This window comes from Electrophorus electricus, chromosome 7, assembly GCF_041902795.1.
Source record: "Electrophorus electricus isolate QZ-2024a chromosome 7, ASM4190279v1, whole genome shotgun sequence".
NCBI classification, from domain to species: Eukaryota; Metazoa; Chordata; class Actinopteri; order Gymnotiformes; family Gymnotidae; genus Electrophorus; species Electrophorus electricus.
The window spans coordinates 24,112,879-24,131,931 of NC_137503.1; the positions used below are offsets into that span (position 1 = coordinate 24,112,879).

The 19,053-nt window shown below is 49.6% G+C and overlaps 1 protein-coding gene across 4 annotated transcripts in view; it reads right to left on the reverse strand.

The window, feature by feature from the left end:
* Positions 1 to 507: 507 nt before the first annotated feature.
* Positions 508 to 19,053, reverse strand: part of man1a1 (mannosidase, alpha, class 1A, member 1) — a 72,189-nt gene continuing 53,643 nt past the window's right edge. For all 4 annotated transcript variants that reach the window (XM_027001641.3, XM_081717469.1, XM_081717471.1 and 1 more), the window contains 7 exons: positions 14,890 to 15,013; positions 14,426 to 14,519; positions 10,882 to 10,997; positions 9,726 to 9,945; positions 8,142 to 8,314; positions 7,070 to 7,185; positions 508 to 3,094 (listed from right to left, as the gene is read on the reverse strand). In XM_027001641.3, coding sequence (XP_026857442.2) covers positions 2,971 to 3,094; positions 7,070 to 7,185; positions 8,142 to 8,314; positions 9,726 to 9,945; positions 10,882 to 10,997; positions 14,426 to 14,519; positions 14,890 to 15,013 — 967 coding nt within the window. In that variant the 3' untranslated portion in view covers positions 508 to 2,970. The remainder of the gene's footprint in view (positions 3,095 to 7,069; positions 7,186 to 8,141; positions 8,315 to 9,725; positions 9,946 to 10,881; positions 10,998 to 14,425; positions 14,520 to 14,889; positions 15,014 to 19,053) is intronic.

Here is a 19,053-nt window from a genome sequence, read left to right on the forward strand (position 1 = left end):
GACTTGGGACCGCTGTGAACTCGCAAGCGTGGCGCAACACCTGCAAATGGTCGCGCCCGCCTCACGCACGAGCTGCAATACGAAAACCCAAGATCTGATGTACCTTTGGGTAAATAGATGCTTGAGCCACATTGTTATTTTAATTTGCAGATGCAAATACCACAACAACAAACTGAACCATACATCTCTAAGGTCTCAGCTTTGGATCCAGGACAGTAACCATCATATGAAACCACAGAAACGGGAGAGGATGGGGTTTAATGGCCTCCCCCACTTTATGAAGGAACACACTCCGTGAAACATGCACTGTGAGCTTATATTAAAAGATTTTCATTTTTTATTCACAATAGAAGTGTAACAAATATAGTTTATCAAAAAATTCTGCTGCTCATTAATATAATTTATTCCATAAGATCATAAGATTTCTATAAATGTTCAGTGGCAGTTAGCCAGAATGGAATATGTCATTATAACAAGGGGGAAATGATAAAATAACCAGCCACATATGGAAAAACAAATTGCTATTTGCAATGGAATGATTATCAGCAATATTAGTTACATTTCTGAGATTGTATCACAAAACAGGAGGGAAACCACCCCCCCCTGCAACAAACCAAAAACAAAATCACAAAAAACCTCATAGAATAGTCAACACAATATTTCTGCCAAAACTTGCCCCGAAACCTAAAAGAAAACAAACAAACAAACAAACAGACAGACAAAAACTAAAAAACACCTGAACAGCACAGTCTAATCTGGCTTTTGAAACGAGATGCAAGGAAAGATGCCTCAGGCTGCAATTTCTCAGACATCATCCCCAGCGACCTCGCCAGTCTGGGAGTTACGCCGGCAAGCCTGCCGTGAACACAAAGGGGACGAGCTGCACTGCTGAACGGCAGTGAGATTTTCAGTACGAGTACATTAAAATTCAAATGTCATATCCACAACATGTCACAGTGTCAAATGAAGGGCTGGGAATTAGGCTCCGAATGGCAACGTTCGATCGCCACAGTTTCTGACATGTTCATATTATATTGATTGGGCGAGCGACTGGGAGCCACGCTCATGCTGTCCACTGACGCAGAATAATACAGGAAGCAGCACTGAAGCTGTTAGCGTTTTACAGAAGAGTTGCTGAGAGGGTCGTTAGTTGCAAATCCTGTAACAAATGGTGCAAGGGTTTCCCTTTGGTCTCCATGTTTCGGAACTGCAGCTCTTTGGATCTACTTCAGCAGTTTAGTTCTGTTCTGTCCCAGAAGTAAAAGACAAAGACCTTGCGGGAGGCAGGACAAAGGGGTGTCTATTGTGGAGTTTTCCCAGTGTAGTTATGGAACAGCAACTGTGCCCAGAGGAAGACCACAGTCGGTCCTTTACACAACCTACTCACGTATATAACCACCCCCCCCCCCCCCCACGCGCACACACACACACAGGGAACTGTGTGAGAGAGCAGGCATGTTTTATCCAGTGTTCTATATCCAAGCGTGCCTGAATCCCATTTTGTTTTCTTGCATCCTTGCGATTCTCTGATTCTTTAATTGTGCTTCCTTTGTTTCCACCCACTGCGGCTCCAGCAAGCAACCCAATCATTACCTTAACCCAGAATGTTGTGCTTTTAAGAAAGGAAGAATAAACTAGCAAAAAACACAATGACACAAATGTTCACATTTGGTGGTACATTCATACATCATAGTTCGCTCTGTTTGATTGACATGGTCCTCTGCTCCCTGACTCCTGCTTACTGATCATTGCCCTTTTGATAGTCACTTCACCAGTGTGCCAACTAGGCAAAAACCCAAAAAAACAAACTGGCCCCGAAAAAAGAATAAGTCCTATGTCTTCAGTAATAAATTAACACAAAATATGTTTTTTTTTTCTTTTTCTTTGATTTTTTTTTTTTTATACCATGTAAACGACAAACATCCCCGCCACACCTGAATGAGTAAACGATCAACAAATGTACACGTCTTGTCTGTGTCGTCGGAAAGTAAGATGCTGTCACGGCAGAGAAGAAACCGGAAGCACTGACGTACGCAGGAGGGCGAGCAAACGGCGCGTTGTTCTGAGAGAGGTACTTCTAACACCCGTGCTAGCCCAGCGAGGCAGCTGGGGCTCCTACAGCCCTTCTAGTCCTGCGCCGCGAGAGATCGAGTGTAGGAGCTCGCACGTCTCGCGGTGCAGGGCTAGGACATCCCACACCTCGCGGTGCGAGACGGCTCCTCGGCAGGACTCCCACCAGACCACAGAGGTGGCCGTCGCCGAGGAAAACAACGCTGTCCCTCCCTTGGCCTCGGAAAAAGAAGAAAAAGCAAGAAGGACCCGAGCAGAAGCGGAGGTGACCCTCGCCGCTTGAACGACTGCTCACCTTAAAGCTAAAAAAGGCACTAGTTAACTTCAAATCACTACCTTACAGGGTGACTCAAAGAAAAAGAGCAAAAGAAAGAGCACGACACTTATACGAATGATCCAAGAGTACGACACCATGGATACAAATCCAATGGACTTCTATAATCAAATGTTTAAAACACACACACACACACACACACACAAACGCACGCACATACCCGCGTGCGCAGACAGACACACGAATGACAGCCACTGACTGAAGTATGCCCGTTTTTGATTTTTTTTTTTTTTTTTTAAACCCTTAGTATGTATGTGTGAGGGGGGCTTCTTAGGCGATGTCATGGAAATGGTCTCCTCACAGAGGAGGGAACATCCTGTCGGGCCTTGTAGGACCGAACAACGGGGGATGAGGGTGGGCCGGCGCGGTGCGCCCTGTTGTCTCTAAAAGACGCCAGGGAGTACGCTGAGTCAGGGTGAAAGGGCTCCGTGCCAGGCCGCCCCAGCAGACAGCGCGGGTCACAGTTTCGGAGGAGGAGGGGCCCCTGCCCAGAGGAAGGGGGAAAGCCAGCAGCTCTGGTTGGCGCCGGAGGGCGGGTGTCGAGCTCCGGGGAAGGATTCTGGGTCCTACAGCTGACTGGATCTGTCCGCCGTCTCTTTCTTTATGACGGGTAGCGGGTGGGCCTCTGTGTTGAAGACCCAGTGCTCAAACGGCAGGTGGTCGTCGTCCGAGAAGAGCAGGTACAGGTACCTGCAAGAGAAGGAGACACCGTTAGTCCTGCATTGCTTAAAAGTGAGGTACACAGGCTTGCCACAAGTCACTCACAATTTTTCCCCTACGTGCGTTTCCCTTGACCCACATGCTATTTCGAGAGGCTGTGAATGACTGAAAACAACCGCAACACCCCTCCTCACGCTATCGCAGTCCACTGACCATCTCTGTGGAACCTAGGGTCTCCATGCCACAGAGTGCTCCCCGTCTCTCCCAGTTAGCGGGCTGAGCCCAGCCGTGGTGATGTGCATTTTTAGGGGAAAAGGAGGTCAGTGCAGACCACGTGTGCAAAGAGAGCGGAAGGGAGATGACCGAGTTACTTTACTAAAAGTCGGCAGCGACGGGTGCTTGGAAACGGCCGCCCGCTCTGCTTCACGGGCCGGGTAACGAGGGTTGTTCTAGGGGACGAAGTTGAACTATTAAAACGCTTCCGAGATGAAAAGACAAAGATGAAGAAGAAGGTGGCAGCGGCAAGTCCAGGGGAAGAGCTAGCCGCAACAGCAGAACAAGCAGGGAAACAAAAAACAGCCCTGCGCTCAGCAATCCAGCTCTCGCAGATGCAGCAGAAACAGCTGACGGAGGGTTTCTCTCACCCCCTCCGCATCATTACAGTGAAAAGACTCGGTATTTCACTGATAAACAGAATTCTGAAAATGGCAGCTCACGCAAGCATTGTGCACTTTTGTGCCAAGTGGGGCATTTCCTGCTGCGTGGTCCACGAATATGACTTCCAGCACACCAGCACCACGGGGGGATAAAAAGCCTGGGTCATTACATTGAGCTTCTACTTTTCGGTTGCCAGTTTCTGGGTAAAAAAAAAAAACAAAACAAAAAAAACTGCATAGATATACAAAAACAAATAAACAAAAACTCCCATCTAAACGCCATCCACTAGTCCAGCCTCGTGCAAATCGACAGTGGAAATCATTTGGCCCAAAAAACAGCAGCTTCTAAATTGACTTCTAAATGGCTTATGTTTCCAAAGAAGAGAGGAAAAAAAACCCTCTCCAAACTAAGTCACTCCATAAATTAAAATGTCTATTGTATTGACGTGTCCTAACTGGACTGTTAAAAAAGGTCCTTTCTTCAGGGCGTAATGCAAACAAACTGAAGAAAGGTGCTCAGTTAATCGATCAGGCACAACCAGGTATACTCAACGGTATCTACTGAACCTCACCTGCAAAGCAATGGCATTGGCTAGATATTAAAGACCAACTGCCGTTGTATGTATACGAATGTCTCAAATACATATCTACTTATAAACAGCCATGAAAAGGGAAAAGAAACAATTCCAACACAGCTGTGTTCCTTTGTGTCTAGTTAGTCCAGAAAGTTTACACACATACAAAAACACAAAGCAAACTATATAATCTATAATCGCTTTCCTGATCAAGGCCTGGGTACTTCACAGCTTCCACGCTGAAGTAGCGACTTCAATCCATCACCCCAATGAATTGACTTTTCTAGAATTTTCAATGCCGTGAGTTTTTAAAGACAAAGCGTGCTACCTCCTTGGAGTCTTAACGTTTAGTCTTAGTCGTTCTTAATGTTCATGCTCAACAACATGCCCCGTAAACATTTTTTTTTTTTTTTTGTCCTACCACAGCGCCCGCAAACACGCGACGGGTGGCCCACCACAAACTCAGAATTACACCTGACGATGCCATTGGCCCTGCGTTCCTTCTGTGTCCTTACGTCCCAAAACGCCCTGCACTGAACGACATTCTCACAGTGGAGGCACGGACTGCGTTTAAAAGTCTTTGTTGAGCCGTGCTTTTAGTTTGAAACCTGGTTGGTAGCTTCTTACTGATGTGTCTTTTATAGACGGTGCCATTCTAACAAGACGGCGTCATAGGTGGATGGAAATTATTTTAAGTGTGGGTCACTTTGCATTATATTCCAGATGAATTTAATAATTTAATTTTGGGGGCATGGAAACTACATTGTACTATAAAGCACAAGTTAGAACTGTGTTTTGCAGTGGTTTTTTTTTTTCCTTCTTAAAAAAATCACAGCATGCGAACGTCTTAGTTACTGCACCCCCTCAGTTAATGCTAATGGAGAGCGTCATTCACAAGATCTGGAACTCATTTCGTTAGCCTGCTCTTCAAAGTTTCTTTGATGAGACACCCATGGCTGCATCCGTCCGATTCTAACGACAGTTACAACAAAGGTTCTCAGAGATGGAGCACGGCTACAACTACCGTCCTGAAACGGTTCGCGTTCCCTTCGGAAGAGAACGGCACACCAAGTTTGCGGCTGCCCTGGGCCACGGCTCGACGGCGTAAAGTTTCACGAGCGGAACTCAAGTTGTGGTTCAGGAGAGTGCACATCTTTGTTGGCACAGTGTTGGCGGCGTCTCCTGAGCTGTGCTGTGTGTGATGGCGGCGTCTCCTGAGCTGTGCTGTGTGTGATGGCGGCGTCTCCTGAGCTGTGCTGTGTGTGATGGCGGCGTCTCCTGAGCTGTGCTGTGTGTGATGGCGGCGTCTCCTGAGCTGTGCTGTGTGTGATGGCGACGTCTCCTGAGCTGTGCTGTGTATGTGTCGGGGTCTCCTGAACTGCACTGTGCGTGTGTGATGGGATCTCCTGAGCTGTGTTTTGTGGGGTGTGCTTTGCTGATCCATACTGTTTGTGCTTTGGGCTCTCGAGGGCTCTCTGCTCTGCCACCGGTAGCAGGACGGGCAGGAGAGTGCAGGCTGCTATTGATACTGAACGGTAATTAGAGGGGTAATTAGTGATGCAGATAAGAGCAGCGTTGTTCATTCACACTGCTCTCGCTGCTTCTACATGAGCGAACTCGTTCACCTCCACGTTAGGCTAAAGCAGAAATGAACCCTGTCGCCTGCATCCAGCTCTTGTGCTTTAGAAAGGACAGACGTACACAGCGTGGCCCTTCAGACAGGCGAGCCAGCGGACAACAGAGCCGTGGGGTGGAGTGTTCTGATGAGGGCTGAGCTTTAGAAGTTGCTGCAGTCGTGGTGTGCAACATTGTTAATGCACTCAGCCAGGAGACCAAACACGACAGGGCCATCTCTGGAAGACCACTGAAGCCTTTCCTCTTTCACTCTGACACACGCACGGTGGATCGTTTCAGCTAGCACAGGGAGGGGACAGAAATTGGATAGATACAACAGCAGCCTGAGAGAGAGAGAGGCTGGCAGAAGAGGGGCAAACAAAACAAACTTGTTTCAGGAAAGCATCAGGGGTGGGTTTTAGGGGCCAGAGTTTATGGGCTGCACAGGCCTAAAAAGCCAAATTTTTACTGCCTTAAGTGCAGGAGACATTTGGAAGTGCAGCTCTGCACTGTGACGTTGATGGAGTCCACACACGGGGAGTGCGAGCCCAACTGCAAGCAAGAGGGCTCTGTAGAGCAGCCTAGAGGCATGATGGGAAGGTGCTTTGATGTAGAGTAGCACGGACGCCCGCTATACATCCTCCACATGCACACCCGCACACACAAAGTTACGATATTCCTTCCCATGACAAAGACAACTGAAAGTGCCACAAAATTATATACAAGAGCGAAACAGATAAGTAACACAATGAATAAGGTTTCCATATAATCCCAATGGAGACCAGAGTTTCACAGTGGAAAAGGCATTAAAAAAACAAACAAAAACCCAAAACAAAAAGGTTGTGTGTGTTGTGTGTGCTGTGTCTATGTGCAGCCAATTTCATAAACTGCAGGAGCATTATATTTCACAAGCACCAAATGGAAAGTGTCTGAGGAGTAAACAGAGAAATTCTGCATTACATACTACGTGTGTGTCTGAGAGAGAGAGTGAGAGAGCTCTAGACTCTTCCAGCTTACCAGGAAGGTGGGAACTTAGCTGTCTGGATTTCACACGCACACAGAAATTTACGAGCAGTTAAAGATGACAGATTGGGAAATCTAATATACACAGTGCCATAGTGATTCCTTTGAATGTGTGTGTGCACGTGCGTGTGTCTTACTTGAGAGTCTCTGCTAAGTAGAAGCTTTGCTGAACGTCGTCATAGCTGGGAGTGCTGGCGTAGACGTCCCTGACGCCGCTGTAGCCCCCCTCGACCCGGCAATGTTGCTCTAGAGCCTGAAACACAAAAGACAGACACTAACACTGCTGCTAATGAGAGCACAGCTCTCGGCCAACACCGTAACACTGCTGCTACTGAGAGCACAGCTCTCGGTCAGCAACGTAACACTGCTGCTACTGAGAGCACAGCTCTCGGTCAGCAACGTAACAAGGCTGCTACTGAGAGCACAGCTCTCGGTCAACACCGTAACACTACTGCTACTGAGAGCACAGCTCTCGGTCAACACTAACACTGCTGCTGCTACTGATCGTGCATATGCATATAGCAGCTATTAAAAGTCAATTATTAAAAAAGCTATTTAAAGGGAGTGAGACAAAATGAAGGGGAAAACAGTGAAATAAGGCAGCAGTTTAGTCATTTGAGCAAAGGAGAATTGAGTGGTGGCAGAGAGGGGGAAGGGGGGAAGGAAAGAGAGCGAGAAAAAGAGAGAGAGAGAACGAACATGAGAAGAGAGCAAATGCACCTGGAAATGAAAAGAGAAACGCCAAATTAGGGGGCAGGGAGGGTAAAGCCAGAGAACAATTCCATCATTCTAATGGGCTGAGAGATTGAGCCAGCACATTCAAGCGGGAGACGGGGATGCAAGCAGACAAAGAGAGCACGCACGAGAGACAGAGTGACGCGGAGCGGGAACGTGGCCAGAGGCTGAAGGCATGCACGTGTCAGTCCCGCACCATGACACGCCTGCAGGACCAGGACAGGCTGCATCTGCTTGTGCTGTATGCCAGGGAAAAATCCCCCAACGCGTGCGCACACACCCACACACACACACCCACCCACCCCCACATCCCTTCAGCTATATGGGAAACAGAAATTCCTCATCACAAACGTCACTGAGTAAACGAGATTTGTTGCTGGGATGCCTCTTGCACTCACACACGCACGTGTGCACACGACCAAACACACAGCCTTCGAGTGTGTGTGTAGGGTCCGGGGACAGCTGTGGCCTCACCTGCACGGCCTCCCAGCCCCACTGCCTGTATTTGGGGTCGTGGGTGAACCTCCACATGTACATGTAGGTCTCGATGACCTCGGGACGCAGAATGAAGTACTTCTCGTTCTGCCGAGTGGCGATGGCTTCCACGCCGCCATCAAACCGAAACGCCTCAGGACCCAACTTCAGATCTGCAAACAAACACACACACAAGCTGAAAATAACAGGTGCAACATTTGTGTTTAAAAGAAAGTACGGAACACTAGGGCCAACCCCCCCCCACAAACCCAGCGCTCATTAAAAGGACTCTGCACCTCTGTCACACTGACCATGTATGCTGAAAATTAACCACAAACTTCTCAGTAGTAGGGGTCGGTTTCCTTACATCAGTAACGATTACAAACCTAAACTGGCAAATTCATTTGAACATCTTTGATACAGCTGTACTTCTCTCATTACTATGACAGTCAGGTTATACCAAATAACATATGTAGAGACGATTTTTTGCTTCAAGGCTGCATCGACAGGTCCCAGAAAAGTGTGTCCGAGTTGTTACGCATCAAGGCTTTGGCTGCTTGCTCGGCAGAAACGGGTCGAGCTGTTCGGTCCTGGATCGGCGTGATGGCAGTGGTAGCAACGCTTGCGGGCCAAACGGCGCTCGTCCTTCGCGGCTGGCAGGGCCCGAGGCGCCTGACGCTCTCAGCTTCTGACACGCCGTGATTTGTTTTACAAAGGACTTGCCACCAGCGGACGACGCTGGCCGCCGAGCTTCTATGGGTCGTTGGCAGGTCTATAGTTCACAGGGACTGCCTCCCTGCCACACAGGGGAGACGCTTGAGGACGTTAAGACAGGGAGGAGTCCAGACTGGCCTGCAGCGAGTGCTGTGTGTGGAGAACTCTTCAATGAGACCACCTTTACCTTTGACGCTATTAGCTTTGACGCAGTTAGCCTGCTGGCTTCTAAGGGCTGAAGAAATAACTTTTTTTTTTTTTCTTGTCTAATACAAGGAGAAAAAAAACACTATAGAAAGATTATACATACATATACACACTCACTAACACTCACTCACTCACTCACACTATAGAGGTCAGTGGAGAGAGGTTAACTGTAGTGGATTTGGGGATAATCTAGCATTACTTGGAGCCTGAACTCTTGATGGGGTAGACGGACGCGGCACCCTCCTCCGCTGACGTTACGCCACAGTGCTGATCTTCACAAGCGTAGCAGGGCCCATGGCCCTCTGGGAAGCGCTTTATCTCCCAGCGCTGTCACACCCAGGCAGCTATTGATCTGTTAGTCCCCAGCAGCTCTGGGGAGGGGAGCCAGTGAATCCTGCATTCGCCCACAAATGAACCCCCCCCTCCCCTCCCAGTCAGTCACGCCATGCTGACCAGCAGCAAACATTTCACTGCAGACTGGAGATTTACCTCTGCCAACTGGAGCTGCTAAACAAACACAAACATGCACCCTTTGGTTTAGAAAAGGGTGCATGCCGGCTTCTCCCTTCAAATCTAACGTCTGCCCTCATGTAGAAACCCAATCCTAAGAATCCTTCTGCCGCACACACTCGGGTGGTGTGCAGGGGGTGGATGTCAGCTCACTGGTTCGGGCGTAGGACTCGTGGCACGTTCGTGCGATCTCGGCAGCCAGCTCCATCTGGTGGCCTGTGGTGGCGTCGGGTGCGCCGTCGGCCCCCAGCGCGATCATCCCCCCAGCAAAGCAGGTCAGGTGGCCCATCTTGTGCTCCAGGAGGCCTCCCTTCCACTCGGCGATGTAGGTCAGGCCCCCGCTGGACTTGCGGATCAGGTTTGTCTCGATGGCCTGTGGGGAACACGCAGGGAGATTGCGATCAGCGCCGGCGCAGCGGAACTTGCCCGGGACGAGCTCTACGCATATTTGGGTTTGCTGCGTCTGGAACCAAGATCCATTGGGAGGCTGGAGAGAGGGAGAGAGAGAGATCTGTTGGGCAATTAGCAGCCTCCGTAGAGCCTGAGGTGAGGGCCATTGGGGCCGAGATCAGGGGTGCAGCTGGGGCGCGGCAACATGGATATTAAACAGGCGTCGCAGAGAGGAAATTCCAATCTACTCCGCCTCAAGTCAAGCAGACAGGGTGGCGCAGATGGAAATATCCCCCCCCACCCCCAGCTGGAGCACAGAAGATGAACCGCCCCTGCATATAAAAATTTCCGACCACACACACACACACACACACACACACACACACACACACACACACACACACAATAAATCCCTCTGATGGCACTGGACGATTCCCTCTTAGTGCTGATGTCTCAACTGCTAAGAAAAGAGTAGCTAACAGAGAAACAGAGGTCTTCTCTGACAGCAGAGCAGGCTGAGGAAGAAGCTTCCGGAATGACGGTCATGGCTGATGCACGTGGAGCACAACCTCGCCATTACCGTGGCCTACATTACGCGCTTCTATTATCAGATGAATGGTCATGGGTTTTTGGGTTGGGAGTGAAAAAGAAAGAGAGGGAGGGAGGGAAAACAGACGTTATGGTGATGTTAAGGCCCCCTGCTCTCTCTAATGGAAGTACGGGTTGAACTGATGGTCTGGACCAGTCCTCTCTGCGCTTCTTCCTCTGCTTCTCTCTCTCGCTATTGCGCCACGTGCCAGCAGAGTGACCTGCCGGGGGTTTAAAAGCGCACGTCCCCTGCTGGGGGGGTTCCTACCGCGCGCTCGCCGCGACGCAGACGGGGCGAGGAGCCGGAAGGGCCCCGAGCAGCAGGCGTTACCTTGAGAGCGTCGTAGTAGAGCCTCTTGCCCTCTTCGTCCTTCTTCTCGGACATGAGCCAGGCTTTGAGCAGGTACTCGTAGAAGCTGTCACCCAAGCCACCCACAGACACATGATCTGATCAACCACATCGGCAGGGGATGGAGAGATGGAGAGAGAGAGAGAGAAAAAATTTATGAATATGACTTAATTCTGCTAATTGCTTTGGAACAGTTATTACAATCCATGCCAATAAAGCACTTTGAATTTAAGAGACAGAGGGGGAGAGACAGCGAGACAGACAGAGAAGAGAAAGACAGAAAGACATTGACAGAGATGGACATGGAGAGAGAGACGCACACACAGACAACGGGGGGATGGGACACAAACTCTCAGATGGACACCCACACACCAAAATGGGACAAGGTGTTCCAGTGATGCATGGTACTTGTCTGTAAAAGTGAGATTAGGAGCATTACTCTGAATTCAGAGACCTCTAAATGTGTGTCCCCGTGCACGGACTGAGCAGATTCTCCATGTGCAATACAGCACATTTATAAAGCATTGTATAGAGAGTATGTGTCTGTCTGTCTGCCTGCGTCTCTGCATGTGTGTGTGAGTGTCAGAAGACCATATCAGTGCTGTCTACTTCACTCTTCATTGAGTATCTGGGCTCTGAATATGGCAAAGCCTTGTTTGTGTCTATATATCCACACAGCTCATTAAGCACTGGGCTATTTGTGTGTCCATCAGATGGCAGGAATAACGAGTGAGTGTGTGTGTGTGTGTGTGTGTGTGTGTGTGTGTGGGGGGGGGGGGGGGGGGGGGAAGTCACGCGGTGACCACCGCACACACACACACAGACAACCAGCACCCTGAAAGTACTAGGCTTAGTGGAGAGGATACAGATCCGAGAGAGAGAGAGAGAGAGAGAGAGAGAGAGAGAGAGAGAGAGAGAGAGAGAGAGAGAATGAATAAGGTAGTGAGAGGGGGTGTGTTGTGTTTTTAACAGGCTGTCAGTAGGAACGTTACCACTGCTGCTAGATCTTTGTCTGCTGAAGGGCAAAAAGGGCTTCTTCTCAGTATGCTCTCAGCCCCCCCCCACTGCTGTTTAACAAACACTCCCACACAGTGTGCTGCTGAAGACATTCGAGGGCTCCCAGCAGCCCTGTGAGGTGGCTGTCCACTGGCTATTTCTCAATAACCCTCAAAGAGGTGAGTGAGAGTCTGTCTACTTCGGAAATAAAGAGCAGCTCCAAGAAAGATCAGACAGAGAGAGAGAGAGAGAGAGAGAGAGAGAGAGAGAGAGAGAGAGAGAGAGAGAGAGAGAGAGAGAGAGAGCGCTAGTGAGTGTGAGTGAGAGACATGACTAGAAAGTAAAGAAAGACCAAAGGAGAGGACGAAGAGAAACGGAACAAGTGGAAAGAGCGCGAGAAACAAAAAGTCAAAGATGACAAAGGAACGGTGGCGTGTCTAGGGTTCGATCCGTGTGGCGACAGCAGCCGGATGAGGGGTGTCATCACGGAATCACTTAATAGGGCAAAGATTTAGTTAAAGAATATATTATTTTTACCTGCATGATTAATGGACACATAACCACATTACTGTATTGCCTTTGCTCTGTAGTTCCAAACGCTACAAGGATTTGGTTAAAATATCTAGTGCCACAATCAAATTGTCTAGGATTAATATACCTCTCAAACGCATGATTTAAAATCTCATACCGGTATAATAATCATGATAAATTAGGTGTATTTAAATGTACTGAATGTTAATCCCAGCTAGAATCTACACAGAGGAGGAACAGATCTGTAGTCTGTGCAATAAACTATACTGGAAATATCACTGTACATAGAAACGAAAAACGTACACACAAACTACGATTACGTGGATGGCACGCTGGAGGTCATGGCATATTGCGAGAGTGATCCAAGTTTAGACAAGTAGATGGAGGGGTGGAGGAGGCTACAATATTTCAATGGATGCGGGAGATGTTTTTCACGTAATGATTCTCAGCCAATAACATAGCGAAGGCTGAACTAACCAATATACTCCCCGCTCAGCCAATCAGAGGAACGCACGGCAATTATATCTGAACACACAGCTATATACATTTTGCACATTTCATAAATAAATAAATAATTTAAAATATAACCACAAAATGATAAATGTAACAAATTTAATTTTACTTATTTACTTATAAACTTGACTTATTAATTGAAGGGCTTGATTTGGAGTGGAACCGGAGATGCCCAGGCTTTTTTTCTAGGGTGGCGGCCTGCAAATGAAAGCGTTTTTTTTGGAAAAACATCCCTGGAGCAGATTTCTTCTTTCTCCGGCAAGTCCCTGGCATAAGTGACCTCTACGAGAAACGGCCCCAGGGCGGGAACAGACTACCGAATGAAACCAGAGGATGGCCAGCTGTGTTTTGACGCAGGTGAAAGGTATCGGTGACGCTCCCCGCGGCCCGCTGCCTTCTCGTCATTGTTGCTCGTTTCTGCCGAACAAAGGAGCTGGCAGGAAGTGAGCAGAAGACTCTGTGTTTGGAGAGTCTCCGGCTGCTTCCTGCTTACGTGGCAGGTGCCCCGCCCCGCGCCAACCCTCTCCCCTGCTGCCCCTCTCTGCTCCAGCCCACCTCCGCCCACCACCCGTGGCACGTAGCGCAGCTGAGGCTCAAACTTGCAGCCCGGCGTCAACAACCAACGGTGCGCATCGAGTATTCTGGTCAAACTGAATTATTTACAACTTTGCTAAAATCATCTCCTAACAAATAAACAAACAGATGATGGGGAATCATAATCCAAGTGATTCAACTCTAGATGCCCTGAAAGCAGGTATTATAATGCAGGGGATCCTGCACAAAGGGTGTAAACAGATGAAGTCATTCTGACCTGCTAGGTGAGAAACGGATGTGTACGCTGGGGCATTTCAGACTAACATTGCATCACAAATAACCATTAATCCACTCTGATGCTTACAGGAGAGAAAAGTTCTGGAATGCCAGAAAGGGCCTCGGGCTCTTGCTTATGAGTGAGGAGCAACAGCTACACCCACACAAACCTCTGCCTGTGTGTGTGTGTGTGTGTTTGCTTTTGTTTTCTTTATGCACTTAATACATGATCTGCCACTGCACTTCTCGCAACCTTTAGAGGCAGTGCACGTACACGCACACACGCACACACAAAGCATTCTGTTTGGCCCCAATGTCACCAGTGAAAAGCAGCACATAGGAAATCTGCACTCTGAGGGTCCTGTTTACTGAGCAGTTATGTGCAGTTGTAGCCCAGGTGGGATGCCAGACTGCTGAAAAATGCTCACCCACAATTAAATGATTATTTTATGGGTAAATCAGCTCACAAAGTCCCACTGTGTGTGTGTGCTGCATGCGCGCGGTGGCCTTAGTCAAGTGTGGCCTGTTTATCCCTGTACCTCAACCGCAGAGCAGAACAGACTTTTCTGCCCTATTAACTATGAACTAGAGGGCAGAGGGAGAGAGAAAATGAATAAGATAGTGAGAGACAAGAGAGTCATAACAGAGACAGAGCAAGACCGGAGGAGAGACTTACGTTGTCCCCACTGTCCACTGTTGGGGTTCAGATAGTTGGGGTACAGTCCCTGAGGCTTGTCCAAGCGGTTCAGCACCTTTCGGATGTTCATGACCTGTAATGGGGCACAGAAAGAGATTCACAGTCTAATGGGCGGCACGGTCCAGCGCGTCCGCGTGGCAAACTCCCAGAGTGCTTGAGATGCGAGAGGCGTTTTCCTGTGGAGATTGCACTCATCAATTCTGAGGCTGCAGGTGACTTTCACAGTTAAGTCAAGCCCCGGCCGGCGCTTGTAATGGAATCATCTATCACGGCAGCTGTGGTGGAACGGGGCGGGGCAGGGGCGGGCTGCGGGGGCGCCGGCCTAGGGGTTGGAGTTACATGCCTCGTTTGCAGCGGCGAGGCCCCGCAGCGGACGGTTCTCGGGGGCGATTGGGCAGGGCCGGAGGGGCGGGGCGGGGAGGGAAGGCGGAGCTCCTGCGTACCTTCTCAGCGAACACAGGCTTCCCAGACAAGCGGCCGAGGTGCATGAACTCCAGGTGCAGCGTGCCGTACTCTGCCAGGATGCTGCTGCCGCCCGACGCCCATGGCCAGTTGCGGCCTATGCCGCTGCAGAAAGCACACACACACACACACACACACACACACACACACGTCACGGTTAGTCTTGAACAACCTATCCCGCTGCAAACAAACACACACACTGTCACCAGACACTATGAACAACCAGAGTCCTGCTGCTCAGCAAAAACGACGGACGATGATTAGCACAGTTCATCCCAGCAGTCATCCCCCTCTGCCCTGAGCAAACCTGCCCCTCTTCCATGACTCCTCCTATGATGACAGGTGCGTCTCCTCCACCCCACCAGGGACGGCAGCCTGAACTCTGGCTGCCAGGATGCCCTGCTTCTTCACCGGATGCCATAGCAACATGATTAAGCCATCCTCCCTTACTGGACCTCTGCATCAGCACCAATTATGAAGACAAATTGTCGCTTGCCTAACTAACTGATGACACAATCAAATCCTCGCGACAGAGGGAAACTGTCCGTGGAACTTTTTAACAGTCAAAATAGCAGAGTAAGAGGAGGGGGCACTTTAAGTCTGCGGCGAGGGGCGGTACTAACCAACCGCTCTGGTCCTGGGAGCTGGCAGGATCAGGAAGGCATCCAGAGTGTGGCGTGGGGTGGGGATGGACATAAACATGGGCAGAAGCATGACAGAGCATGATGCCCCACCCCCGAACCCCTGTGCCAAACCAATTTCTTATTTCAAAAGCTGATTAAATCATGCTACACAAACCTGAAATATGGGGGCGGGGGGCTGCAATAGAACAGCGAACCAAACCAAAGAGCATCGCTTTAGCCAAGCTGAGTGCAGCCGAGAGCAGCTGTATGAGCTCTGAGGAGATTACGGCAGGGCAAATTGGGAGGAAGTCAGCTTTATGGACATATATGCACACTGTGTATGTGTGCGCATGCGCACACACATAGGCCACCTTGGGCAACACAGGTTTCTGTTCCTTTATTTGCACATGACTACGTGGAGAGGATATGCTGCTTTTAACGCCCACGGTCTGCTCAGACTGAGCGGCTCTGCCGGCCCACAGACTGGTGCATTGGAGCCCCCCCACCAGGGTTAATATCACACTGATATTACACTGGATTACACAGCAGCACGGTGGAGCCCCCCCACCAGGGTTAAGGTTACAGGCTGTGTGCGCAACTGGAAATAAAACACATGGTTGAATGGTGGATATGACACGATTAAATACTGGTCTGGAATACCATTTATGCAAATTGTAGAATATTGTGATGAGATTCCAAAGACCACCATCACAATAACATTCATCGGCCGATGGAGTAGGCAGCTCTGTGAAGCGCTGCAAAGCAGAAACCATTCTACACATACACAGACAGACACAGCTTCCACCTGGATTCTTTCTGTGTGCCCTTACTACCACCAGCTAAGATTAGGCTGTGAATGTACCGGTAAAAACAAACAGAAGTTTGTTCTTCTGTATCTAAGCATTTTTAGTGCACAGACAAAAGAATACAGCAGAAAGCAACTGTGTGTGTGTGTGTGTGTGTGTGTGTGTGTGCGCGTGCGTGCCTGGAGACTAAAACTGCATCAGAGCACTGAGGAAAAGCATCTACTGTTAATGGAATCCAGTTAATAGAGTCCAGTCTGGAGCGCTCACTGGTACAGAGGGCCAAACTCTCTGCACCAGTACTCTGGCCATTAGGGCACCGAGGGGGATATTCGGTCTCCTTGACTCTTGTCCAAGAGAAGACGGCATTCAAGTCTCAACTTAGGCTGCAAAATTGCAAAACACTACAGGCTGAAGCGTTTTTCTCTCAGGAGTTCCGATTTCAGCCAAAGTCCTGCATTTCGTAATGTACCTCTGGCAGGGTGCTCAATACACCCTGTGCTGACAGCTGTGCTCTATCACGGTCACTTAGAGCGTGATTTTCCTTGTTTGTTTTCTTTTAAAGCGGAAAATCTTGATGAAATATACAAAGACTTAACTGGCGGCATGGAATGCATAAACGGTCCTTGTAATTGGGCCACTCTCATTATGGGGAAAATTACCCAGCGCCACCTGGAAGAGCTTTACATTGAGTACGCAGACAGAACGCCGACCCGATGAGGCAAAAAAAACCAAAAAAAACCAAACAAAAAAAAAAGTGCCATTCTTCAAAATGTTCAACTGAGGAACGTTGGGGGGTGGGGGTTAAAGGTCAGACCATGATCAAATCCTGCTACTTGTGTAAAGTCAAGGCCAAGGGGTGGGGCTGCTCAAACACAGCTGCTCCTTTTCCCTGGGAGGAGAGGATGTCGTCTTGTTATGGGGGGTCAGGGTGACAACAACCAGTGCTTCGTTCTGAGCTGCTCGACAAACAGCACTTGTCTCGGAAACAGCACCGGTCAGGAGCTTTCTGGCACGCCGTTAGGAAGCGGAGTTCCTGAAATCGCAGGGAACGTCGCAGCTATCCGCAGGCAGCCCGCCATTACGGCGAGAGGCACACATGACATGAAAGGACCGTTAAACCGCTGCTACAGAAATCAGCTTTGCTTCAAAGGCAGCATTGCTGGGGGGGTTGCAGAGACTAATGACTAAGCCTCTGTTGCTTTTCAAATGCAGATACAGAGCAGATACAGAGCAGCTAAATGAGCGATTTGTCGCGTGTGAAAGACGGCACCTCCCTGTTGCTACGGCTGCAGAGCCAGGGTTGCGTGTTCCGTCCTCCGCGCTCGAGGTTGTGCTGCTGTTTCACACGCTGCTAAAAGCAACAAGTCCGCTGGAATTCGCATCACCTTCAACGGCGGGAGAAAAAGTGCCGAGGAAAGGAAAAGGAAACCGAAGGGAATCTAAGCTATGCCTAAACGTTTCTCATTTAACTGCGGACAACCCCGCAAGTCCTAGCCCGCACAGCTTCATCGGGGGATGGGCAACTTTTGGATCGTTTTGGGTTTTTTGAGAGCTGCTGGGTCATGGTGCTTGAGCTCTCCCTCCCCAGTCTGCTTGCCCACCGCCTGAACTTGCTCTTCGGCGCCGCTCGCTGAGGTTCGTCCATCAGCCGTGCGCCGTGCCGTTCTAGGGTGAAGTTTGGTTGAGCTGAAGCAGGTTATACAGAAACCTGACTAAAAGTTTCCTTTATCTGCTGATACGCAGCAGGGGCGGATGGGATCCGACATATGCTAAAACATGAGGGAACGAGGGATGGGAAAACGGAAAAGATGGAGAAGAAAACCGGAAACAGGGGGGCGACCCCCTTCCTACTTCTCACTTGTTCACTGCCTTGATAAAAAGCCACACAAAGGTGGGAAGTTAAAAACCCGGATGTTCTTCTGGATAAAAGACTTGTGCAGGGAAACAGTGTAGGCAAGATAGCTGGTGTTTATGCTGTTGGGCAGGGACGACACCGGCCCAAAGAAATGGTTAACTACTACCAAAACTGAATTCTGCTGAACTCTCCCTCATCCCTAAAGTGTCAGCAGGCTACAGTTAACTTGTGGCTGAGCCCTTTAAATAACAGTTGACACTTTCTAAAGAGGCTGATCAGGCAGGAGGCCGTGAGCGGTGACGCACTTTGCAAGGAGCCCGAACGGGCTGGAGTCTGGAAGAGGGGGAGGGGCTGGACGGGAGAGCCTGGAGGAGCCGCCACCCCGCGGACCCCAGGACATCTGTTTCGTAATACAGTAATGCAGACACACACAGACAGAGAGAGAGAGAGAGAGACAGAGAGAGACAGAGACAGAGAGAGACAGAGAGAGAGAGAGGCAGAGAGAGAGAGCGAGAGAGAGAGAGCGAGAGAGAGAAAGCGAGAGAGAGAAAGCGAGAGAGAGAAAGCGAGACAATAAGCCAACCCAACATCATGCTGCTCCTTCCCTCTCAGAGGCGTCAGTGGGGCGCCCCTCTCTAGCTCAGCCTCTTTACACTGTGAGCTTGCTGGCTGGGCGTGTTAATGGGCAGGCACGCATGGGACACCGTTGAGCTGGTCACACACTCAACCCCGCCAGCCTGGGACCTGATGTCACATCACATCCAAAGGCAATTATACCTTTTTATTGCCCATGATCTCGCACTCGCACAATGTTTCTATTGATTTTTGGCCCTGCGTCATTAAGGACCCGAAATCGTGGCC